General features: G+C 41.8%; 2 protein-coding genes and 2 long non-coding RNA genes across 6 annotated transcripts; 3 read left to right on the top strand and 1 right to left on the bottom strand.

Annotated features, from left to right (window-relative positions):
* Positions 1 to 493: 493 nt before the first annotated feature.
* On the bottom strand, positions 494 to 14969 carry LOC136431242 (uncharacterized). Of its 3 annotated transcripts, XR_010754996.1 has the most exons (11): positions 13484 to 14969; positions 12684 to 12769; positions 12424 to 12528; positions 11903 to 11988; positions 11643 to 11747; positions 11122 to 11207; positions 10862 to 10966; positions 10234 to 10319; positions 9975 to 10078; positions 8494 to 9274; positions 494 to 1301 (listed from the first exon to the last, which is right to left on the bottom strand). XR_010754996.1 is itself a non-coding variant. In XM_066422569.1 (10 exons), the coding sequence occupies exons 4-7, from the start codon at positions 11769 to 11771 to the stop codon at positions 10271 to 10273; spliced, it is 369 nt and encodes a 122-aa protein (XP_066278666.1). In that variant the 5' UTR covers positions 11772 to 11988; positions 12424 to 12528; positions 12684 to 12769; positions 13484 to 14969; the 3' UTR covers positions 494 to 1301; positions 8274 to 9274; positions 9975 to 10078; positions 10234 to 10270. The 3 variants fall into 3 exon arrangements, 2 of the variants coding, with proteins under 2 accessions (XP_066278666.1, XP_066278665.1); XM_066422569.1 differs by having other exon boundaries at positions 8274 to 9274; positions 11643 to 11988; XM_066422568.1 differs by lacking the exon at positions 13484 to 14969 and having other exon boundaries at positions 8274 to 9274; positions 12424 to 12687.
* A 1619-nt stretch (positions 14970 to 16588) lies between these two features.
* Positions 16589 to 20216, top strand: LOC136429483 (uncharacterized). The gene is made up of 8 exons (XM_066419314.1): positions 16589 to 16659; positions 17568 to 17634; positions 18017 to 18102; positions 18448 to 18481; positions 18849 to 18929; positions 19341 to 19462; positions 19863 to 19955; positions 20135 to 20216. The coding sequence occupies exons 2-8, from the start codon at positions 17605 to 17607 to the stop codon at positions 20214 to 20216; spliced, it is 528 nt and encodes a 175-aa protein (XP_066275411.1). The 5' UTR covers positions 16589 to 16659; positions 17568 to 17604.
* Positions 20217 to 20439: 223 nt separating this feature from the next.
* Positions 20440 to 21991, top strand: LOC136429378 (uncharacterized). Its single transcript, XR_010754761.1, has 4 exons — positions 20440 to 20505; positions 21328 to 21369; positions 21576 to 21613; positions 21900 to 21991. It is a non-coding gene; the product is annotated as an uncharacterized lncRNA (long non-coding RNA).
* Positions 21992 to 25938: 3947 nt separating this feature from the next.
* Positions 25939 to 26669, top strand: LOC136429379 (uncharacterized). Its single transcript, XR_010754762.1, has 3 exons — positions 25939 to 26030; positions 26182 to 26261; positions 26623 to 26669. It is a non-coding gene; the product is annotated as an uncharacterized lncRNA (long non-coding RNA).
* The last annotated feature ends 131 nt before the right edge of the window (positions 26670 to 26800 follow it).

Genomic DNA, 26800 nt, shown 5'->3' with positions numbered 1-26800 from the left:
AACACACCTGCCCATATGTTATGCTTAAGAGGACTTCATTTGCATAATTTATGCAGAAAGCTGTATTTTGCATAATTTATGCAGAAAGCTGTATTTTCCTTACCGTAAAAGCTGCAGAGGTCATATTTCAGATGAAGGTTCCTTGAGGAAAGGTGAGCACACCTGGCCATATATTATACTAATGAGGACGTCAGGTGCATGATTTATGTACAAACTTGTATTTTTCTTACCGTGAAAGCTGCGGATGTCATATTTCAGATAACGGTACCTTTATGGAAAAGTCAACAAACCTGGACATATATTGTGCTACTGAGGACCTCATTTCCATAATTTATGCAGAAAGTTGTATTTCCGTTACTGTAAAAGCTGCGGATGTCATATTTCAGATGAAGGTACCTTGAGGAAAGGTGAAAACATCTGGCCATATATCATGTATTTCCTTACCGTACAAGCTACAGCACAATAACAAAAACAACACAACAACAACAAGTAGTGCAACTCAAGTAACTTTAATTCCGATACAGGACAACAAAGGACTCTACATGCACTTTGGCATCTCCTGTTGCACTACACTTCATGTAAACATTACAATTAAAGAAGTAGTCACAAAATATCTCTTCTGCCAAAGTGCTCCTCTTGCACTACACTTTATGTAAACAAAAATATCTCTTCTGCCCAAGGTGCTCTTGTTGCACTACACTTTATGTATACAAAAATATTGCTTCCAACCAACAACTACAAAAGGCTTTTCCAACTACTCTAGAAGTCACCAATGTCAACATTACCTCTCCCACCTAGGCTACTAGTCACCAATGTGAACATTACAATACAAGTACAAGAACTAACAAAACTACACTTTATGTATACAAAAATATCGCTTTGTACTAAGAACTACAAAAGGCTCTTCGAACTACTCTAGAAGTCACCATCATGGTACGTGGACCCTTCTACCTGGCATATTTCAGATGTAGGTCAAACACACCTGGCCATAAATCAGGCTACAGACGAAAAAGCAGACCTCAACACCTGGTTTATGCTAATACTACGCTAATGCGGTCCTCATGTGCATGCTGTATAGCAAAGGTGACTACACCTGGCCATAAATTATGTATTTTCTTACCGTACAAGCTACAGCACAACAACAAAAACAACAACAACAATAACAAGTAGTACAACCTCAGTTCTCAAGGAACAGCACAACACTTTATGTATACCAAAAAAAAACTTCCAACCTATAACTACATGTACATAAGGGTCTTCCAACTACTGTAGAAGTCACCACGGTACGTCAACCCTTGCACCTGTACAGATTGAAATGGTATATTAGCCATAGGTATCATAAAGCATATGCATTGTACTTTCAAAACAACAGCCTACCCTATATGGACAGAGTATTTACCAACACCTGGGCCCTTTCCCCATCATATACATTTTCTGCCCTTCTGCACATGGCTGGCGATGTGGCATGGGTTAATAGCATGGACCATGTGCTTAGTGACCATCTTCAAGCCCCTCTACTGCTCCCTCAGACAACATACAATAAACAGCATCATGATAACTGTAGAAAGTCTGAATGACCCCACTCTTCACTAATGGCACTACTGATGACATGTAAATATGATCTAGAAGAGTCCCTTTCGCAGTAGATGGGTCCTCAATTACCTGCACATACCCATGTGTCTTCAGGAATGATTTCATTGCCTGGCTGTCTTCAGAACCCAACAGGTTCTCATTGAAATCACCAAGTATGATTGTAGTATCTCTGTCCACCTTGCACACATAGTCCAACACTTTGTCTACTTTAGATATAAAGTTCACTTTCTTCTCGTGTGGAGCCCGATACATGACTAAAATCAGCGTTTCCAGCCATCCAAGTGACACATGCACAGCCACACATTCCAACTTGGTGTCAGCTGGCAACGCTACTTCCTGACACTTCAGTGTCTTCCGAACATATATTGCCACTCCTCCGTGACAGCTTCTCACAGTTCCTAACACACTGTCACCCGTATCATCACTCAGTCGGTTCCTGTGAAACATCGTATACTCCTCCAACTGAACATGCTTGTGTCCATCTCCAAACAGCCAGGTTTCCGTCAAACACAGGACATCAGCTTCAAGTAAACAGCTGCTCTTCAGACTCTTCAGGTGATTTGCGAGTCCTTCGGTATTGTGATGCACAATTTTTACACCGTCATGTGCAGACACCTCTTGAAATGGGTTGTAACAGTACTCAAACTGGCTCATGCCTTCCAAAGCCTCTTGCACATCCTCATTGCAGTAGATGCCCTCCTGATTGTACTCAGTAAGGTAAAGTCCACCTAGACTGCGAACCCTGCTAAGTGCTACATATGACATCCCCGATAAAAACATCTTCCTCATACACACCACTGCAGCATCAACGGTCAGGCCCTGTACTTTATGTACTGTGCAGGCCCATGCCAGCTTCAAAGGCACCTGGTATCTCCTGACGTTACTATGCGACTTCAATGTATCCTCCATTGGATGTATAGCAACAGAATTCACATGCTGTTCTTCACGCACAACATTTTTCTGCCTTGCTACTACACCAACCCTTGAGTTGTCAAATGTCACAAACACTACAGCTGGTTTATTACCCTCTCCAATAGACACACCTGTCACTGTTCCAAAAGCTCCATTCACCAGACCATCCTCCACATCCACATTTCTGGACAGCATGACCCGTGCACCGACACCAACACTAAAGACATTTGGTAAGTCATCTGGTCCTCCTTTGACAATACTCTTCATCTTGTTCAGAGCACCTGTACTTGCATTTTTCTGAAAGTCTGTAGCTTCCAAGGTCATCACAGTCGCACATCTTATCTTCAACATTTTGTCATTATGCTGAGCAACTAAGATATTGGTCGCAAAGATATGTAGCACATCTTTCGGATATTGGTCAGATGAAAAGTCAACAGACAACACCCTGGACAACAATGTTCGATCATCGTCCTCAGAAAGTTTCTGGCTCTTGCTCTTTACCCTCAGTCTATTTAACAGCTGAGCAAAGGCAACATCATCTCTCTGCCTCATAATCTCTGTCAACTCACACACTTGGAAAACTCCATGCCACAAGGGAAAGATGTCACCCTTTCCTGCCTTGTGCAGACTTTGCCCTTTCACTGGAGGAATCTGAAACATATCACCTACTGCCAGAATACTGACGTTGCCAAACCGTGCATCAGGCCGCCCTTGGCACAGTTGCACCAACCGTCCGTGCACTGTGGACATCAGCTTCTTATCCACCATGGACACTTCGTCAATGACAACAATTTTCAGACTTTCATATTCGGCCCTCAACGCATTCAAGGTGCTCTCGGACAAAGGCTGATATTTCATACCCTGGAGTCGTCCTACATGAAACGCGTGGTGGACTGTACTTCCTCCAATGTTGAAGGCAGCTGTTCCCGTGGGAGCTGTTAGGACAACGCAGACTTTGTCCGGATTTTCCTGTGTTGGCTGCAAAAGTTGGGATGCCATATATGATATGCATTTGATCAGGTGACTTTTCCCGGTACCACCCCCACCCGTGACAAAAACATGAAACGGATCAGGTCGCTTCCCTTGTACTACTTTCAAACACCAATCACGCACAAAGTAGAACACCTCCTTCTGCTTGGAATTAAGCGACTGCATGAGCCTAACAGCAGTTTCCCTGGTCATCTGTACCTGGCACTTCTGTAACGTGAAATGCTCATCCTTCGATTTTGGACGTTGTGCAAGATCAGGAATGTCTTCTTCTGTCTCATCCTCACTCTCTTCCCTTCCTATCACTTCCTGCTCTTTAGAGGCAGCATGCATATCTTCCTGTACATCAGGCAATATTTGCGCCCACGCATCTTCCACATCAACATTCTTCTCCAGGTCTTCACGGGCCTGCTCCACATGGTCCACATGGCCTTCAAACTTACACTTCTCCTTCTCCACGATATCACACACCCTGACAGAATCTTCACCACCCAACAACGATACTGTCCCACAGGTGTAGAAGTCCTCATACGTTCCATAAGGTGGTGGCTTCAAGTCTCTGTCAGAGTAGTGGGGCAAATATAACTTCAATAAATTTGCATAATAACGCTCAGGCTCTTTCTCCTTGGAAAACTTTGCAAAGCGAATGACAGCAGGTTTAGATTTTGTACGCTTTTGCACAACACCAAGATTATCACGTAACAGATACTTGACAGCTCGCCCACACGACTGACTGCCATCACCTCCTTCGGTTGTCGAGCTAACTACACGGTATTCTGACACAAACTCAGCAAGACTCATCGCACCTAAAGGGTCCTGCTGTGGGATAGCACGGTATCTATCAACAATGTTTGGCATCCAAATACTTCCATCATCAACATTTCCAGCTGATGCAAGTTTCTGGATGGTTGCCAAAGGCTTTGACAAACGACTTGCCTTCTCATCAGTGGGAATGAATATTACTTGCCTCGAACACTCCTTCAACTTCAGACTGCCGACTCTATACACCGACTCCTGGGCAGACACTTCCCTATGGGTTAGGTACACACTTCCAACTTTCCGCATTTCATTCACTACATCTTCATTGCCTTCCCTAGCCTCCTTCTGTGCTTCTTTCAGCAGCTTCCCCATCTCTCTTTCTGCCTTACTTATGTAGGACACAATGTACTTGGCACAACTGTAGGGATCAACCACATACTGGATATCCATATTTGCATTCCATGCCCTCAATAAATGCGGATTATAATTGTTGACCCAAAGGTCACTAGGGTCACGTTGGAGCATCACCTGCTGTCTACTTGCCACCAGGTTTAAAGCTTCACAAAATTGCTCGCTGCTGACCTGAGCCTCTTTTAAAATGTCATTAGTACTGCATGTTGCAAGCTCCACCTTGCCATTCAACACATCAAACACTTTCTGGAGGAGCACTTTAGCGTCAGCCTGTCTTCCAGCCATGGCTGTTGAATCAGCATCATCCTTCACCTCAGGCACACATACAAATGTCTCTTTTACTGGAGGTTTGGGAAACCCATACCTACACAACTTGCCTCCTTTCTTGCATGATTGTGTATGACCCTTGCGATGCATGTTCACCTCTGTTACTATGTCGTACAACTCTTTGTCTGTCTGCCGATTCGGAAGCTGAGCGGAAATGTACCTATCTACAAACGCACATACCTCCTCCTCAGAGTTCTCCTTCAACTTAGGCGCATCTTTCACCCAAAACAAACAGTGAATGTGAGGCGAGCCGCGCATCTGAAACTCCACGCGATGGAAGAAATCGACCACCTCTCCTATTGGCTTACTAGGAGACAGAATGACATGTTGATAGAACAACCTGACACGGTGATCAAACATCCGTGCAGCAGTAACGGGGTTGCTTCTTAAAATGTTACAACGTTCCTCCCATGATAAATCACCAACTGCAACTCCACCATTTCCTCCACGAATTGACTCTAGGACTTCTGTCCATCGCAAATCTGCTGCGGAAAAGGTACAGAAGAAAGTGGGCAAACCGAGCTGTCTTATCATACCGAAAAGATCTTTCAGTGTCCGATCCCAGTACTGTGGGGTGCCTCTAATTGGCTGGAGAAACCTATAACCTTCATCTGACTTCATAATTTCCTTCACATCCTCTTTGTTGGACAGCATTTCCGCAGAAATGGTCCGGCCGCCTGCTGTAACAGCTGAGCCTTTACGCATAGAGATTGAAATATTAGACTGAATGAAATGTAGCTCATTGACAAACTGAGCATAGAATATATAACTGGTATCACGTGCAAATCGAGCATCGGCACTAAACAGACGCGCCTTAAAATACTGACTCGGTGTGATGCGAATGTCCCGATCATCAGTGAACGAACCTTCCCCTGTAGGGAACTGCACTGGAAAGCACATTGCTTCACCTCCCATGTCCTTAAACACTGACATTGGCCTCTTCCCTTCTCCAGGTGCCACACACAGTACAAGTTCATCATAATGGTCCAGATAGTGCTGCCCGATATCAACTGGTTGCAGACATGTGTCATGTACAACCCCACGCAACCTGCTGTACAAATCATCTTCCTCTGGTTCCTCCAATTCCTCCATGACTTCCGTCACCTTCATGCCACGTAGAACATCATCCAGCTCATCTACTTCCATGAAGTCACCGCACCTTGCAACCTTTTGCTCACAATCTCTTCCAATACTCTCCACTATCCCTCCTGCTCTGTCATCTTCATTATCTTCTTTCTCTGACAAATTCTCACCATCCTTCATTACTCCATCTTCTTCTCTCCATACCACAGCCCAATCAGATAGGATGGTTTTATCCTTATAATGTACATTGCTTTCACTGAGGTACTGCAGAGCCAGGTCAATCCGCAATGGGCTAATCTGCCGGTACATGACATGGCCACTGTATTCCAACTTCCTCTTCAATTTCACTTTTACAAACTGGGCCTCAGTAGGCATCCTCGGAAGAATAGACTGCGTTTCACGAACATCTGCAGGCACACATATGACTGCTCCATGCACACCTTTTTGACCACCTCTTGGTAAAGCGGTTACCTTCATGAACGCAAGTCTTGGAGCTATCAACTGTGCCTCAAGAGTGTTCAAACATGCCAGCTCAGGAGGAATGTCAGGCACACACATCTTGTTCACCTGAGCCTGTGCTGGTATTTTCCTCCTATTCAAGTTACTTCGGCAAGTGTGACATATCCATTCCTTCCCAAAACATTCCAACAAAGGACATGGCAGTTTCGTACAGTCTTCAGTACATCTATGCACATAGTTACCAGTCAAACAGAACTTCACTGCATCAGGATACTTACTCCTGTCACAAGTAACCACCTGGTTACGAAAGAAAACTTTAATGCACACGGTACATACATATACTAACCCCTTCTGGCATTCCAGCTGAAACTTCCTTATAGCTTTCTGCACACTACCAGTCTCTCCATGTCCCCCTGCAGGAATTTTACTTCTCGCAGACTCTGCTGTCCCTGCCAATACTTCACCTTGCTCCATACTAGCCAACACATCATCCTTCTCCTTCTTGTAGCGCATCCTACGCGCCTGTCTTTTACCCTCTGCATGCTCCACATCTTCCCTGTAACGTGCCTTCTGTTTCTCCTTCTTTGCCTGTGCATGTTGTGGCTCCTTCTCATACCGTGTCTTTTGTTTCTCCTTCTTTGCCTGTGCATGTTGTGGCTCCTTCTCATACCGTGCCTTCTGTTTCTCCTTCTTGGCCTGTGCATGTTCTGGGTCCCCCTGGTAGCGCAGTTTCTCCTGATCTTTTTTAGCCTGGGCAGCTACCTTATCCTGATAGCGTGTCCTCATCAGCCTTCTCACGGTATCTCTCTTGGCCTGTGCAAATTGTGGCTCCTTCTCGTACCGTGTCTTCTGTTTCTCCTTCTTGGCCTGTGCATGTTCTGGGTCCCCCTGGTAGCGCAGTTTCTCCTGATCTTTTTTAGCCTGGGCAGCTACCTTATCCTGATAGCGTGTCCTCATCAGCCTTCTCACGGTATCTCTCTTGGCCTGTGCAAATTGTGGCTCCTTCTCATACCGTGTCTTCTGTTTCTCCTTCTTTGCCTGTGCATGTTGTGGCTCCTTCTCATACCGTGTCTTCTGTTTCTCCTTCTTGGCCTGTGCATGTTGTGGCTCCACCTGGTATCGCCTCTTCTGTTGTGCTTTCTTCCTTTCAGCCACGTTCTCCTCCAACCAGTAACGTTTCCGCTCTCGATCTCGTTTAACCTTCTTCCACTGCTCCTCCTTTCCTTGCAACATACCCGTCTTCCTCTTATCTCCTTCAGAGGCTTTCACAGCTGTCACTACATCATAGTGAACCTCATGTATGTTATCAATGTACAACGCTTGCTCACTATCTAACACAGCACCTCTATCGTCAAAATACTTTTGCCACTTCCATCCCCCCCTATCTCCCCACTTGCTGTATACAAAAATTGGTAAACCCAAACAATGCGAAGTTGCAAAGATCTCTACATCCGTTGCCCATGTGTCTAGATGCTCCGGACGTCTTTCATGAAAGTACTGTCCTATCGACACACCATCAGGCAACCACATTTCATACACCTCAGCATCCACTGCTTGCATATGTGCAGTTACAAACCTACGCACATCTGCATGATAACTTTGCACACCAGTGATCAGATAACTTATGCAGCGGTAAAAACATGACCCATCCCCAACCATCTTACTGTGCTTTACAGGACCTTGCAACGCAATGTTGCCATGTCCAAAAGGAGGTAATCCTCGAACAGGAATGTTCACCCTACGTGCTAACTTCGCCTGGTCCTCCCTGGTAATGGGTGTGAAGAGGAAACCTCCTCCCTCTCTAAACCCTGTTACCTCTACCCCATCAGCTTCCAAGGTCTCCATGTCAGTTGGATGACCTGCCCTGCACGTTCTTGTACTCAACACTCCAAACCCTGCAAAGACAACACAAAACAAAGGACATAATGAAGAAAAGAACACCTACACTAAGTCTGTACTCACCTTCCAACAATGCACATAATTCATGCATCCCACAGCCCAGCAGGTTCAGGCATCCGACCCAGCTCGAACACTCCAACCATACACATCAACGGCGGGAACACTGCCTCTTCCACATCATAATCCTGCCAATGGTCTTCCCACTCGAGTGACAGAGTACCAAAAGGCCTCTCGAAAGACATGAATGGCTGATAACCAGCTAAACTCTGCACAGCCTGTCCATACTTCAAGACCTCTGACAGCCTGCCAACATCTCCCTTGTACTTATAATGAGCACAGAGAGGATAACTCCAGCACCATGGATCCCTCACATAACAGTGTAACCTTACACATGACTCCTCAAGGTCAACTCCGTCCATACTAATATGGACCCTTGCCTCCGCCTGCAGAAATGACACAATATCTGCTATGCTTGGGTAGTCTGACAGACTCCCTGGCAACTTGACGTACAGGTAATCATTGTCACCACCTTTGAAACACAGCCCCATAACTTCCATGTCTGTAGTCACAAAACCAGACGCTACCGCGTAAACACCATAGTCATCATACTGTACTGTAGCCGTCATCCCCAGATCATCCCAAGGCACACTCCAATCCTCAACACAACCTGCTTTTTTCCACAAGGTCAGAACACCCTCTGTACACCACTCATCATACAAGGCAGGTGTACTCCCCACCAAATCCGGGGGCAGGCTTGCATCAGCTGGCACTGCGTTCTCCTCACTCAACGTTGCCAGACAGCAACATTGCACCACTCGGTGCTCCACCCCAGCACTTGCCATATCTGTTGGAAACAATGGACCCCACTTCAAACCATGACCATCACAATCTATGGGCATGACACTCAGATCTGTACAAAAGTACACAACCTCACAGATTCACCAGAAACATCCACACACACTTACCCACATCCATTTCGATTTTCACAACTATATATCTAGATGCATATATGCTATGCACACCAGATAATATACAGCTATACCACTGTGACACTGACAAAAAAGCTATCATTGAAGCTAACAGGTACAGACAACCCAGACAAAGTACTCAGTGAAGTACCTGACATTACCTCCACCCTCTTCCACCAGAAGAAATGAACATTCCACATCATCAACACATCACAAATACAACACTTAGTGACACCCATGCCCAATCATAATTCACACTAAGTCCACCTCCTTCACCACTAATTCCAACACATTGAAATACATCTCCCTCCATCATTACAAACCTGCATCCAGCACCTTCTAACAAACATCATAGCATTCACATCATACTGCAATACATCCTCACTCCTGATCCTGGCACACCACTACAACATATACCTTCAATATTACACAATTATCTACAACAGTCAACGCCAATACATGTGTTCTTCTTGAATAATGAATCATGACCTCAATGCCTCTTCTTCACTTACTGACGCAAGGACAAAACCAGCATTCATACACACAAAACTCCCACTACACACAAGCTTCACCCACCTCTTCTTCAACTCCAAAGCCTGGCCACCAGATATGCCAACACCAATCGTTGTACTCCGGACTGTTACAAACACCAGGTAGTCAGCAGTAAACCTACCACAACCCTGAAACAATACCAATTCAGCCATTTAAAACACAGCCTTCTACACTTTAGACCATCTCCTCTTCATACAACACTACACCCCCTAACTTACCAGCCTCTACCACCACAATGTTCCACTTCACCACAACACAAACAGATATTCCACTTCCTCCTTACCTCCAAAGACAGTGACAGCACTGCAAACCACCACCTCCTACTTGATGGTCTCCCTCACAGCTGTCCTGTACACTATCACCACAATCCTAAAAAAAGAAAAGAACAAATGTTCATCTCACTTACACACTTCACCTTCCACACAGCACATATTCTCCCAGTACATCCAGTCTGTCCCATTGTCTGTCACATCCATCTCAAATTACACACTGGTACTACCCTTCCTCACTCTACACACAACTGTCAAGCCAACTGCACTTACTATGCCCGTTGCAGCCAAAAAACTGTGACACAGATAGAAAAGCTGCCCTTGAAGCTAACAGTTGCCACCCGTGCCAACATCATCATTCTCACCTAAGTCCACCTCCTTCACCACTACTTCCAACACATTGTAATCCTTCTCCCCCCATCAATAGCAACCTGCCTGCTGCAGCACCAACAAATATCATAGCATTCACATCATAGTCAACAAAACGTCCTCACTCCTGATGCTCACACCACTATATACGACATAATACCTTCACTATAACACAATTATCTACAGCAGTCAAGGACAAAACCATCCTTTCCACCAGCATATTCACATACCATCACACACACAAAACTCCCACTACACACAAGCTTCACCCACCTCTTCTTCAACTCCAAAGCCTGGCCAACAGATCTGCCAACACCAATCCTTGTTCTCCGGACTGTTACAAACACCAGCGTAGTCAGCAATAAACCTACCACAACCCTGAAACAATACCAATTCAGCCATTTAAAACACAGCCTTCTACACTTTAGACCATCTCCTCTTCACACAACACTACACCCCCTAACTTACCAGCCTCTACCACCACAATGTTCCACTTCACCACAACACAAACAGATATTCCACTTCCTCCTTACCTCCAAAGACAGTGACACCACTGCAAACCACCACCTCCTACTTGATGGTCTCCCTCACAGCTGTCCTGTACACTATCACCACAATCCTACAAAAAGAAAAGAACAAATGTCATCTCACTTACAACACTTCACCTTCCACACAGCATACATTTGTATATTCTCCCAGAACATCCAGTCTGTCCCATTGTCTCTCCCATCCATCTCAAATTACACACTGGTACTACCCAAGTACTGGTCCACATGAAGCTGATCTAGAAATGGGACACTTGTCCAGACAGTAACAAGACAGGTTGTTTTCTTATAATCAGCCAGTAACACACACCAGTCACTCCCACCCCATTACAGGTGCCACCCAATTTGTCGTGGTCTGGTCACAAAGGTTCTACCCTTGTCTTGTCTTTCAGTACATCCAATAGACAACAATGTTCCCCCAACAGTCAAGGACAAAACCATCCTTTCCACCAGCATATTCAGATACCATCACACACACAAAACTCCCACTACACACAAGCTCCACCCACCTCTTCTTCAACTCCAAAGCCTGGCCAACAGATCTGCCAACACCAATCCTTGTTCTCCGGACTGTTACAAACACCAGCGTAGTCAGCAATAAACCTACCACAACCCTGAAACAATACCAATTCAGCCATTTAAAACACAGCCTTCTACACTTTAGAACATCTCCTCTTCACACAACACTACACCCCCTAACTTACCAGCCTCTACCACCACAATGTTCCACTTCACCACAACACAAACAGATATTCCACTTCCTCCTTACCTCCAAAGACAGTGACACCACTGCAAACCACCACCTCCTACTTGATGGTCTCCCTCACAGCTGTCCTGTACACTATCACCACAATCCTAAAAAAAGAAAAGAACAAATGTCATCTCACTTACAACACTTCACCTTCCACACAGCATACATTTGTATATTCTCCCAGAACATCCAGTCTGTCCCATTGTCTCTCCCATCCATCTCAAATTACACACTGGTACTACCCAAGTACTGGTCCACATGAAGCTGATCTAGAAATGGGACACTTGTCCAGACAGTAACAAGACAGGTTGTTTTCTTATAATCAGCCAGTAACACACACCAGTCACTCCCACCCCATTACAGGTGCCACCCAATTTGTCGTGGTCTGGTCACAAAGGTTCTACCCTTGTCTGGTCTTTCAGTACATCCAATAGACAACAATGTTCCCCCAACAGTCAAGGACAAAACCATCCTTTCCACCAGCATATTCAGATACCATCACACACACAAAACTCCCACTACACACAAGCTCCACCCACCTCTTCTTCAACTCCAAAGCCTGGCCAACAGATCTGCCAACACCAATCCTTGTTCTCCGGACTGTTACAAACACCAGCGTAGTCAGCAATAAACCTACCACAACCCTGAAACAATACCAATTCAGCCATTTAAAACACAGCCTTCTACACTTTAGAACATCTCCTCTTCACACAACACTACACCCCCTAACTTACCAGCCTCTACCACCACAATGTTCCACTTCACCACAACACAAACAGATATTCCACTTCCTCCTTACCTCCAAAGACAGTGACACCACTGCAAACCACCACCTCCTACTTGATGGTCTCCCTCACAGCTGTCCTGTACACTATCACCACAATCCTAAAAAAAGAACAGAACAAATGTCATCTCACTTACAACACTTCACCTTCCACACAGCATACATTTGTATATTCTCCCAAAACATCCAGTCTGTCCCATTGTCTCTCCCATCCATCTCAAATTACACACTGGTACTACCCAAGTACTGGTCCACATGAAGCTGACCTAGAAATGGGACACTTGTCCAGACAGTAACAAGACAGGTTGTTTTCTTATAATCAGCCAGTAACACACACCAGTCACTCCCACCCCATTACAGGTGCCACCCAATTTGTCGTGGTCTGGTCACAAAGGTTCTACCCATGTCTGGTCTTTCAGTACATCCAATGGACAACAATGTTCTACTTCATAACATACAATACATATAAAATTAATACATACTTTGCATATGCTTTAAAAAGACAACCTGCATCTAAGATAGATAGATCCCAAGACCCAGACTTCAAACTCGATTTTGTACTGCTCCCCACCCTCCGAAGTTTCTTGCCTCACCACAGCAAAGCCCATATTCCATTTATAACATGCATGGCATCTTTAAATTAGCAACAACACTACTATTACCCCATGTTCCTTTCATAACATCTTTGCCATCCTACAATTATCCCCGACTGCCAGGAATTTCAATGTCCATGTCTTTTCCACCCAACAAACAATGTACACCGTCTTCAATACACAAACACCTTCAACTCTCCCTCAACACAATATAACACCTACCTGGTCTACAAGCAGTCCTCCTCCAATCCGTCAAGACAGCAAAATCCTTCCACAGCACACCACCAAATCAGCATAGGCAAAAAAAAAAGGTTCCTTCCGGAAAACACAATCTAAAACATCAGGCAAACACTGCGTACAGCCTCTTACAGCAGAGATAACATCACTGATGAGGCAGGCCCTAACGTCACTCAAACTTCCCCAACTTTCCAAGTTGGAACATCACACTACCCACAGGGGGTGACATCTTCTCTTCCTTCAAATACATACAAAGGTTCAATACTCCTTCAACTCAATACACATTTTTACTTACAATTCCTCTGCATACCATATGAAGCTAACACCCCATCCCTTCCACACTTTCATCCTTAGCATCTTCAACTTTAAGATTTCCACACCAATACCCCCTCTCCATGCAATGTACTCAACAGAAACTCAACCTTTCCTCACACGACCCCATGTGCCCTCCAAAGAACAACAGATCCAGTTCTCCAAGTAGACGTCACTTCTTCTCCAGGCCTCCTTCACCAACCTACAAATTCTTCTTCCACATAATTTCGCACCCAAACTTCCAACCCTTTCCATCAATTCCTTTCCAACAACACTACTGAAGACATTACTGTAGTATACATCAAGCAATTCCTCATTCCCTCCGCGCAAACGCCACAACAGGCAGTTCTATTATTAACTTTCACAATGCTCTTTACAACTTTCTATCTATTTCTTTCTTTCTTTCTTACAATTCACAGCAAATGTAGAAGGGATGGGAGAACAGGGTATGATGCCTTTTCCAGCTCTCAGCCACATTGTGTAGTAAAGTGTAATATGTTTCAATAGGCTTTAAGGTATGGATTAGGTTATTCTATAATTGTATATGTAAAATGCTGATTGTATCTTATGTTGGATATGTACAGCTATATTAACATATTGCACTATTTCAGAGTGCCCCTACTAGCAAACTACCGAGGTCTTAAGGCCAGAGATCTACAGGCAGATGTCCATGACATTAACATGCATTGTACAGAGAAGTCATCTCTGAACCTGTCTGATAGCAACCTGACAAGACACCGTTTCAATGACAAAAGTTCAGACTGCTTGGATACTTGGATACTTCATGTCCTCCATTACCTAACGTTACATACCATGTCTATGAACCTACTCTTCCTGGAGTACAACAGAAAATACAACAGACAGACTACATAACATTGACTACAGGCATAATATTATAAAGATTACTGCATTACACTTAATTATATATAACTACCTACTTCACATATTCCCTGACTGCTGTCAAGCCAACACCCCCAACTCACATTTACACTGAAGGCACCTTCATGGCTTTAGTGACTACACAGCCCTGAAGTAGTCACTTCTATATTTACCTACTACATATATGCATTTACATACATTGGGGGCAGAAACTTCATATTACTACACTGCTTATCGGGAGGGGAATATCCTGCATTTTCTCGAAAATGTTGCCATTCTAGTTTTCATTCAGCCTTTCCTTTATCCACTTGACGTTCGTTCTTTCTTTCTTTCTTTCCTTCATTTATATATTTACTCATCCATCCATCCATCCATCCATCCATCCATCCATCCATCCATCCATCCATCCCCCTTTCCCCGTTTATCATTCGCTTTAAAGGCTTTGTTCATTCAATCGTTCTTTTGCTCGTTCGTTCATTAACCATGGCGGAGTGATACAGTTACTGTAGCAGGGGTGCGGTCGTACTTTAGTAGTGCGTAGGTCCAGGATTCCCGCGAAATTTTGACCGCTTGCAGAGAATTTCGTCTGCTGCTCGCCATAGTTGTATTCTTCTTCCACAAATGCAGGCAGAGGGTTAAGAGGTTTGGTTTTGTAATACTAAAAGTATTCTACCCAAAATTGAAATCTCCCCGGGCTCCATAATTTGAAGGGCAACTGGAAGAAGGAGAACTCACCGAACTGTCCCCAAGATGTCGTCTGCTACTGCCAGACTTCTTCTTGTGACAAGTCTGTTTCTGATGATTTTACTGTCTGTCAGAAGATGTCAGGCTGTGTGGAGGTACTTTAGGCTTAAATCTGAAACAAGCATTTTCCTTTTACCAAATAGATTGGTGAAATAATTCGCATTTTGAATGGAATTTTATGTAAATCTTGAACATCCCAGATTTGGGGAGGGGGGCGGTCCAAGCCTGTCAAGTATTGTTGATCACAGGACAAGTGTCGTACTTTTTTTCTGAATTCAAAAAGATTTGAGATCTGGCTCTGAATTCCATGAGCCGTTATAATTGCCATTCGATATAAACCAACTCACCAGCTTAGCTATGATGAAATTGTGCTGAACAATGGGTTTTAAACAGTAACTGTTTTACTTTTCTGCAGATACTCCAGTACCCTGACTCAAGCTGAGGGCTTCACAACCAGAGACCCTGTATGTAACGGTTTCAGACAGTTGTAACATCAAATTTGAACGAAGCTATGCACAATAAGTCATTTAGGCCTGTCAAGCATTTCAATTGTAATTCTCAATTCTTTAATTATTCAATTATCAGTACCAACCTTGCAGACATACACTCTGGGCTTTTCCCCTTTAAATATTGTCATCTGAATTGTTATCATGCATGAATTATAACGTTATATTTCTTGAACCTTCCCATCTTAAAAGGCACAAAGGCAAAATCGAGTGTTGTAACAGCTTGAAAAACAAACAAGATATTTATGGTGTGGCATCGTATGGGGCAATCGGTAGTGTGTTTCGCCCAGAACCGAGAGGTCCCGGGTTTGAAACCACCGGTATGCCCCGATGTTGTGCCCTTAGGAAAGGCACTTAACACGAATTTCCTCACTCCACCCAGGTGTGAATGGGTACCTGACTTTGGTTAGGGAAGGTTGTATTGAGGTCACCTCCTGGCGCCGAATGGCAGCCTCCCAGACCCTTGCAACAGTTCCAAAAAGTGCAAGTGTGGAGCATATATGTATCTTGTGTATTATTGTGTATTATGTGATTGTAAACCCTGCAGGAATTCAGCACTGGCTGCCATTGCACGGGTAGTTTCGAATCAATTAACCATTTATTATTATGTTATACTGTTGTTGTCCCCATCCTTTTATCCCAGATTATAGTTGATCATCTTGAGACCGTGTCTGATCTCCAGTGGAAGGTGGAGCCAGCTTGCCATGTCACACCCCAAGGGTTAGCAATCAGACTGATTAAGTTTCCTACAGCTTTATATCGAACAATCAATAAAACTTAAAAACATGGGGGGGGGGGAAGAAAACAATATTCAAAAGTCACACAGCACATATATTTTCCATGTGGAAAGAAAAGGTCAATCCTAGCTATAGCTGTGACATCTAAAAAATGCTACATGCATATTAAGTTTGAATGAAATTATTCCTTTTCCTGCATGCATGTATGCTTGCCTTGTGCTTCAAGAATATTTTGTCTCTTTTTGTGGCTGACCTTACGATATTCAAGTACATGTAAGAGGGTCTGCATGCCCTTTTTCGTGAAGCGTTACGAGCGATTTTAATTCACCGTTAATCATTACCGGCCGCCCTGAATTTACCGTTAAGCGTTATCGGTATATTAATCGTGAAGCGTTAACGTTACTGGTCGTTTTAGTTCCTCGTTAAGCGTTATTTGTCATCCTTAAGATTTCAAAATTTTCGCCGCACCTTCGGTGCTCGTCATCGTGATCATGAATATTTTGTTCCACCAATACGAAATTTCCTGTCGCCGCCGAATGTAATTAAAGGGTTCGGATAGGTCTCCTGCCACAAGATCAGGACGACAAGTGGCAAAAAAACGTCGTCTTCAGGGGTATCTCATGTTCTAAAAATGCTGAATTTACCGTTAAGCGTTATCGGCCGGCCTGAATTAACCGTTAAGCGTTATCGGCTGGCCTGAATTTACCGTTAAGCGTTGTCAGGACCCCCCCATGCAGACCCTCATGTAATAAACAACTAACCTCATTCTTGCAGCCCATGACAATAAAAAATGCTTTGTACCTAATATCTTCAGCTTATCCACTTTGAATGATAGCTGTGGGGTTAAGAGTCAGTCATGTGCATCTTCCTCACCTGTTACACATGTTTCAGGTCGCAGGGTGCTTCCATCCGGTGTAGCAGCCCTGGAATGTATGCGGTCTATCCAGATGTGGCGGGGGTAAGCTACTACTATGAGCAGTGATTTGCATATTTGTTACAATGTGTAGATCACACCAATGCAACGGTAACAACAGTTACTAAAAATATTTGTCTTAATTTGATACTGTGTGTCACAAGCGTGTTTTTTTTCCTTTTCCTAGAACATTTTTTTTTTCAAGAAACAACAAATGAAACAGCAACCATATGGCCCTGAATGTACTATGTTGCAAGTCTTACCTGTGTGAAAGAGTGTTCATTCAGTTTCAGAATGAAACTGAATGAACACTCTATCACACAGGTAACTTTCAGTATTTGACTTCTTGAAACTCTAGCTATACTGTACATTTATAGCACTATAACTTATTAGTTTAACTTAAAAATAACTTAACATTTTTTTACAGGCAGGTGCATCAGATGACAACACACTCCATGTGCAGGTGTTGGACAGTCCCAGCTGCTACAGGTGGTACCTGATACCTGCCAACAGGTGAGTTAGTACACCTGCAGCACCTTTGTGCATTGTACATATAGACACTATTCTTATGAGCAAATGGTGTCTCACTTGTGAGTAAATGCTGTCTTATAACTGGAGCCAAAGTTGTTCGATGTTAGTTTTACTACAGTGTATTACTATTATGGCCTCGATAATGCTTTTCCACACTTAATCATATACAACATATTTACAAATGTAGGGCCTATGAGGTCCCAGTCACGATCCAACTGATTACTAAAGTTTTGCTCTGCAATATGGAAAGAAAGGCAATTATAATCATGATTGCATTTGTAGCTTCCTTCATAACTTATAGGAACATATTTACCTCTATCTATTCAGGACAGCAGATGTACCTGACAAGAGCGGAGAAACGGTAGGCTCTTTAAAAATTCCTCTTGTATTTGTATTTGTATTTATTCTTACTACATCGATGTGCTTGTACTTCTTCTGTACGTTTGGGACCGCATAGTGATGTCATCCCCTGTGATTGTACATATGTAAATACTTTGCGTTTGGGAATGCATCTCATTATTATGTATAAGCAGCAACACCTGCATGTGCTGTATTACTATGTGAACCAGTCAGAATTGCCTTGAAGAAGGTGACACATGGTCACCGAAACATTGGTGGAATAAATCTTTTGGTTGTGTAAAAAGAGTCTTTTTATTGAATTTCTCTTCTTGATATCGTTTGCAACAACCCTCAGACTTAAACTTGACCTGTTATCTTGTTCCCCACAGTGGCTGCTCCATGTGTGGATAGTTGATGACAGACATGCCAGCTTGAGTGAGCTGAACAACACAGCACAGGAGCCTTCTGAGGTAGCTAGGGACCTGGTGGCCAGAATGTCTTCTGTCTGTAGATATATACATATACATGTATCTGTATCTGTGTAGCCAATATAACCGCCATTCGTCATAAGACACCAGCTGTTTAAATGGTCATTATCGTTAAAGTTATACTGTTCAGGAGTAAATGTGAGATAGTGATGAAAGATAATATCAATTGCTTCAACTTCAAGGTTGTTTTTTTACACAACATACAGTTCACTGATAGCAAAATTTAATGTTGTCTTTTCAACATTAAGAGACTTTTTATTTTATTTTGGTTATTACGCAATCATATGGCGATGAAGGTTAGACATCCAGGTAATAAGATACACCAAAAGACAGTTATGTGTTATCATATTTAGATTAGAATGAAATTAGAAAGGCTTTGAAAATATTTTCTAGTACTCAGCCCAGCTGACTGAGCTGTCCTGGAGGAAGAAACAGCACCCAGAGGTGAGACAGCTGTACAGCTCACATGTTCAGCATGTGCTGTCCAAGGGAACAGCATACAACAGAAACAGCAGGTGTGTGCATCAAGCACTCTGGATGTTGTGTTAAAGATACAAAAAATCTTCCAAAAGTTTTTCACAGACATCTTTGTTAAGGTACCACTACCACATAGCAAATGTCTTTGCCCTCTCAAAAGAATTATCAACTTTCCATGTAACGTATTGTTCCTTACCATACTTGACATAATTAATGAGTCAATGGATATATAAGCAGAAGTATTTTTAACTTTATGGAATCAACTTATGATTTTTACTACATGTCAGTCTAATTATGAGATCAAGACAGAGAGATGGAGAGAGAGAGACTCAACTACTTTTGAAGGTACTAATCTATCGTAACACAAATGGTAAATAGATTTAAACTGGAAGACCCTTTCTGTGCTGTAGAAATCTCAACATCAGTTTTTCCTTGCAGCCTGTGGGAGATAGTTGTGGAGGTGGACAACTCCGCGGAGCAGGCGCTGCTGGTCTCAGGACGGCCAGTGATGCTGGACAACTGTTTTGTCGGGTATGTTGAAAGGGTTTACAAATTAGATATTATAATATCTAATTTGGATAAGATTAATTAATCTTATCCTTTCGCTGGAAAATTTGACAATGTCACATACCAGGGGCCCAAAATTGACCTTGGTCATCGACTTCTTAAGACCTACCCACATACCACATGTCATCGTAATCCATCTGAAGGTTCTTGAGTTATACCGACTACAAAATCAGGAAACACACACACACACAGACAGACACGCCAAAAACTACAGGCCATTACTAGACTAGGATGGTCTTCTAGACAATGCTGGATATACAGTACAAGCAAAACTACTCAAATAATTTAATAGCTATGCTATTAATTGTGCATGTGTTGAACTTTTTGGCTAAGGGGTAGAACCAATGGTAGTATTTTTTTTCTAAACAGCTACATTCTTTGATATGCATTTTTTCCCTCTTGACCGCACACATGCCTTCTGAAAAGAAATGAAATGGAACATATCATCATTTTCAGGGACACGCAGGTGCTTTTGCATCAACCACAGTTTACTGACAGGACTGTATCAAGCTCAGTAAGTAAATTAACATATCTATAAATATGTACCTCTGTCTTTACAGTATGATACTTCACTGTCCTTGAGATGTTCTGATCATTGTCAAGCATAATTTCAGACCTTTGGATGAACTTGTATGTAATGAAAGGTCATCATTTTTGTTGTTCAGAAACATACTAGTTCTGAAATTTCAGACTTTCCTTCCACGGTTCCACAGTGACTCCTAATGTAGACTCACTGAATTGTCAACAATACAAATGTACAGAAAGTTTATCTATGTACCAGTTCAGCTGTGAGAGACATACAGCCTTATCCACACAACTAGCCAATGGCTCCAAGGCCTAAGCCATGAGCACCGCGACAAATCAAATCACGACGTTGTGAATCGCATTGAAACGCAGATTCGTATCAGCCATATCTAACTTGCATTAACGACTACATCTGACCAAACAAACTCGCCAGTGAGATGGTGGAGGGTGTCAGCTACCAAAAGACATTTTCAGATTGACAATATTGAATCCGCCCGTGATTTAACGTTTAGAGAAAAGTAGTAGAAACTAGAAGTTAAATCGCGGGTGCATTCAATCACTTCCAAAGTGCCAAAATTGTCAATCTGAAAACGTCTTTTGGAAGCTGACACCTTCCACCATCTCACTGGCGAGTTTGTTTGGTCAGATGTAGTCGTTAACGCAAGTTAGAAAGCAATTTGTCGGGAAATGGCTGATACGAATCTGAGTTTCAATGCGATTCACCTGATTTCATTGGTCGGGGTGATGAGGTCTGTAACAAAACACACAAAAAATATATGGTTTATGGTCCGTTTACTTTTTTTTACTGCAGGTGTCTTTGAAAGGAAGTGCTACTGCACCAGTCCTTGTAAAGGTGTGTTTATTTTGATCCTTTTGATGTACAGATAATTTATATCTGATTCATTAAATACTTAATATTGAGTACTATTAGTAGTTATATTAGAGGAATAATAGAATGCTTGTTTTAGACCATTGAATTTATTTCTACAACGCATATGACATTCAACACAGGAGGAAATTGACGCCATTTATATATGGTCCTCTAACTTTCTTTTTCAGAGTCCGGTTTCCTCAGGTGTTGCTCTCCTCATTACTAGGTATTTAGCAACTTTGCTAACTTACCTGAGTTATCTACTTGGTTTGCAAACTTTTGAGGCACTCATAACATGTTTGAATATCTATTATATTATGTTGCTCACCTAAAAATCAGTTGTCCATGGTCAGTCATAGTATTTTAATTCTTTTCAAGACAGATACATGTAGTTGAAAATATTTTGAGCGGCTTCTGTACTTCCGTCCATAATGAAAAAATATTTTCAACTGTAAAATAAAGTGAAGTGCCATGATTTCTTACCGGTGTATTAAAATATGTTATTGTTTCAGCACAGAGGTTCTTTTTACTCAAGACAGTTTCCTGACAACAGAAGCATTAATTATTCCTGATGATGTTCTTGAGGTGAGTTTGTTTAAATCTTAAAGTCATTGACAAGGCAGCTCTGGTATCTATCTAGTTCATGTACTACATTAAAAGTTGGACTTAAGGCCACACCAATTTAATTTCTTGGTAAACGGATTTTTATTTTCCCCCAAAAAAAATTTAGAAAAAAAAGCCTGCTGTTTTCATTATTTTTTTTTTCTAAAATTTTTTTTGGGGAAAATAAAAATCCGTTAACCAAGAAATTAAATTGGTGTGGCCTAAGCATAAAAAGCACATGATTGTATATCTAATAGCTAAGGATGATTAGAAACTAAAATGTATGCAAGTTTAACTAAGGTGAGTTATTTTCAGATCAGTATTGAAATGTTCAACACTGTTTCTCAACATGAATTTTGTTCCCCAGTCTTGTAGTGGTGAGGTGCAAGGAGCGGCATTCACAGCCAGCAGTCTGTATGTGATAGCCTGCAACAGTCTGTGTAGGATGGCACAGAATGGGACGTGGGAACGAGTCACTGTTCAAGGTATAGAAAGGCACCATCCACTTCAAGTTTGAAGAATGTACACTCAATTTGATACTTTGTAGTGGCATATCATATCATTATGATATTATCTGTTATTAACAATATCATCATATCATTCTCCACTGGGAGATAATGTGTTCATAGCAGAACATACAACGCCTAATATGCTAATTTGATACTTTGTAGTGGCATATCATATCATGATGATACCATAACTTACAATATTATCATATTATTATCCACATACAACAACATACCATGCCTAATATGTCAATTTGATACTTTGTAGTGGCATATCATATCATTATGATACCGTAACAATATTATCATATCATTATCCACTGGGGGATAATGTGTTCATAGCAGAACATACAACGCCTTGTACATGTAGCTAGTGCTTCTCGTTGAAAAGGGCAGTCAGATGGACGCCCGAAACGTCTGATTTTTATCATATTTTTTCCAGTAGTAATGTTTAAATTGTACCACTCTATTTTTTCTTACCTGGATGTTTAACATTCATTAACGCATATCATTATCAGTTTTTAAAATCATATTCACATCAAGTTAATTGTTATGCCTTGACCCCATGCATACGTCAACAATGTTCCATAACAGATTTTGTGCAGTGCAGGGAAAAATGTGAAACCTTATTATTTACAGGAGTGTTGGGAGGACTTGTAGGGCTAAAAGCCAGAGATAGGCACAGTAGGGTAGGCAGAGCACAGGTACATGTTGAGAGCCAGGAGTTTAATGCAGCATTTTGTTCAGAAGTTGATTATCAGTTCAGCTAGTCACATTAGATACTAATTATGTATTTCCGAAAGTTTTGAATTTGTCTGTTTCTGAGCTTTGAGCCTGAGACTTGTTGACCAAGTTTTTACTAACGTTTTCATCGGAGGTGAGAAAATGAGTGCAATGATACAATTTTTTATCAATGCTTTCCCTTTGAGTTATGTCACTTTTATTACCTTTCAGTTGATCTGCCTCTGAATTCTCAGCAAAGTCCTGTGTAACAAATGTACATGTACACTCGGATTGAGTTTCTTTCTTATCCCTCCATGTTCGTTCAAAGTAGTGCAGCAACGTACCTAAACGTAACATCAGGTACAGTAACAGGTACCGGTACAGTCTCAGGTTTAGGTACAGGTGTGAATTTATATCGGTACAGTACCGGTACATTGTACTTCATCATCCAGTATTTTGGACCAGTACATGTACCTATTAGTTTTTACGGTACAGTACCGGTACACAGTACCGTTACGCAGCACTAGTTGAAAGGGTGAGACAGTTTTGTTCTATATCATTTAGTCAAGAAAATCAATTATGTCTTATATTTTTTTGCAGTTGGATGATGAATGCCTGGCAGTGTGGACCAGCACACAGCTATTCGTGAAGTCATCCAGAGAGAGCAGACTAGAGCTGACGTCCCTACCAACCGCACAGCTGGGAGCCAGTGGTTACAGCAATAACTCAGTAAGTCAGTGTGTGGGGGAGGGGTCATTTTCTACAATACCAGTTGGACAGATAGTCACTCCTCTTAGAGAAAGTACCTACTAGCTAAAAGACAGTGTCATGTCAAGGGGGAGGGGGACATAGATTTACTTTTGAATCAGTCTTACATCTTAGATGATGATTTTCACTCAAGATAATGTCAAGTCAAGTAATAGTCTTTAAGTTAATGAGATGGGATGTTTTTATCACACTATCATAAAGATGATAGATTTGAAATCATTCCAACACTTCAAAAAAGTTTGAAACAAATTAAATTTTTCATCAAATAGTGATAGAACCAGCCATCACTTGCATTGGGAACAGTATATATGCACAAAGTTTAAACTTTTTTGGTTCACAATCAAACTAATCATTGACAATCAATTTTTTTCCTGTCAAGGTGCCCATCTTGGATGTCTCCTTCCCCTCATATCCTGAGGAACTTGGAGTCTTGGTGAAGGTCCTTACAGCTGAAAGTGAAACTAAGGTACGCAGGTGATTTCAGAGAGACTGATGGACAAGACATGCCACTTTCTTGTACTTATAAATCATGATGGATATGAAAGTATACATTTAGTTGCAAGTTTGTGCCCAAAGTAAGTATGTGAGCTTTGAAAACATACTGTAAATTGGAGGATGTTTCACAGAGGGATTGTCTAAGATACTTACTATTAGTTCATGTAGCAGGAGGAGTGATGGACATTTAATTGTAACAAGAGTCCATTATTATGATAGTAACTTAAAAACTCAGTGTTGGCTACATGTACATCTATGGTAAATACTTAAGAGGAAGATGATAAGCCCCACTTTTTCTATAATTTGTGTGTCCTGTGATTTTAATGGGAGAGTACATTGTAGCTTTTTGTTTGTCTGTGAATGTGAGAAGTGTGACTCCATAAATCCACCATTTTATATATAATTTATTTTGTAGATCATGACCTTAGAGTATGACCTGTCCACGACTGTCTGGAGCCTTCCTAACTTCACAGTGCAACATAGCTCTGCAGGTGGGATAGGTTACAAATAATGAATGAAGATCTTTTGTTTACAAAAAGACTGAAACACTACGTAATAGTTTCGTATAAGAGCTTATACTGTGGTCATAAAATTATTTTCCATAGAATTTGACTATGTTTTTTATACATGTGAATAAGAATATATATGATAATAACAGATTGCAGTATCATTTTTCTAATTTTACTTCACAAAACAGCAGTGACTGATTTTTTTTTTTTGGCTTGGCAGTTGTTAGTCGTATTACTTGATATACAGAATGTAGGAAATTCAATGCATTTTCTGTGTGTGGAAATAATGTATCCAGGGAGAGCTTACTACAGTTTCCTGCAAACGATAGTTATATTGAAGATTGCTTTGCTCTCACTCCTCAAGGTAATTACTCCCTGATGTACCTGGCAAGTGCCATGCCCGAGGCATTAGTGTGGGACCCCACTAATGTAACATACTCCTTCAGCAATGGTGAGTACACATTTAGAATAACAGATTGGTTTACCACTGTGCATGCAATGAACTATGAACATTTGATACTTACTACAGAGAAGTTACAGCGTATGTATTTTCGACAATACTTTTCAACAACTTTGGTCCACCCACTGTCCTTTCACATACAGTCATGCATCAGCAGTAACAGTTACTGTAATAAAAGAGTAGCATCTATGTGTTAACCAGCAAATAGAAGTGTACTAAGGAACCAATGAAAACAACAGTAACAATGACCTTATCATGTCAAAGATAACATCTGTTCTAAGATACCATTTTTCTATAGACCTGTAACAGAAGAACTGTGTTCAGGAATCTATACGCATTCTTTTGATATAGTTTAGACATGCTTATCAGATAGTACCTGTCCTTGGTGCTGAAAGTGACTTCTGTTGTACTTAAGGGTATTTTCTGCACAATCCTCAGGAATAAGCTATTGAATATTGAAACTAGCCTTGTTTTGTTGTGATGATGTCATAGGTACAGGTACCCTACAAGTGTTGGAGGGCAATGTGACATCTAACCTGGTTGAAGACCCACTGGAGTCCATTCAGGAAATAACAGCAGGTAAATACGGACTTCTTTCTCTTTTTTATCTTTTTAAGTGATGTCTACTTCAAAATCTGAGACCCAAGAAATGTTTTTTTGCTGAGTATTTATAGTTTTAACTACGTCTATGCAAGTCGTCAAAAAGATTATCCTTTTCTTGTTGTTTCAGGTCCAAATGGAGACTTTGTGATACATCTGACATCCAACAAACTGTACTATGGGAGAGTGGACATGGAGAACGTTGTTGAAGTAAAAATGTTTTTTGCATATATAAAGACAACCATGTCTATACTCTGTTGACCACTTCTTAGAATTGGGAATTAGTAAGATGTAAAAAGTGGAAAGAACCAGATTTGATATACCTAGGAGCAAGTTTGTAAGTGCCTGTCTCCTTGATTTATAGGTGGGTTGTTGAAAGTATGTGTGTGTGTGTGTGTGTGTGTGTGTGTGTAGGGGGGGGGGGGCCCTTTCCTTACTATGTTTTATCAATCATAATACAATCAGTGTATCTGTATTTGGATTGGGTTGTTTGGACTCAGTAGTATCTTCCTCTTACAGAGTTTCAGCTCTATCTTCACCATCACTTCAATCTTTATTGCCTTTTCACTAGTTATCCCCTGGTGAGCTGCCAGAAGCTGAGTTTGTGCTATTCTTTGATGTACTCGGCAGGTTGCATCTGGTGAACTATGACAGGTAAGCACCCTCCACAAGTTTTAAGCTTCTTCCAGATGACTCAGCATTTTCCACGGGAGAAATGGGGTGAAAATGTCCACAAAAACATCAGTTTG

This window comes from Branchiostoma lanceolatum, chromosome 3, assembly GCF_035083965.1.
Source record: "Branchiostoma lanceolatum isolate klBraLanc5 chromosome 3, klBraLanc5.hap2, whole genome shotgun sequence".
Lineage (NCBI taxonomy): Eukaryota > Metazoa > Chordata > Leptocardii > Amphioxiformes > Branchiostomatidae > Branchiostoma > Branchiostoma lanceolatum.
The sequence above is the reverse complement of the archived record's forward strand: the minus strand, read 5'-3'. Positions and strand labels throughout refer to the sequence as shown.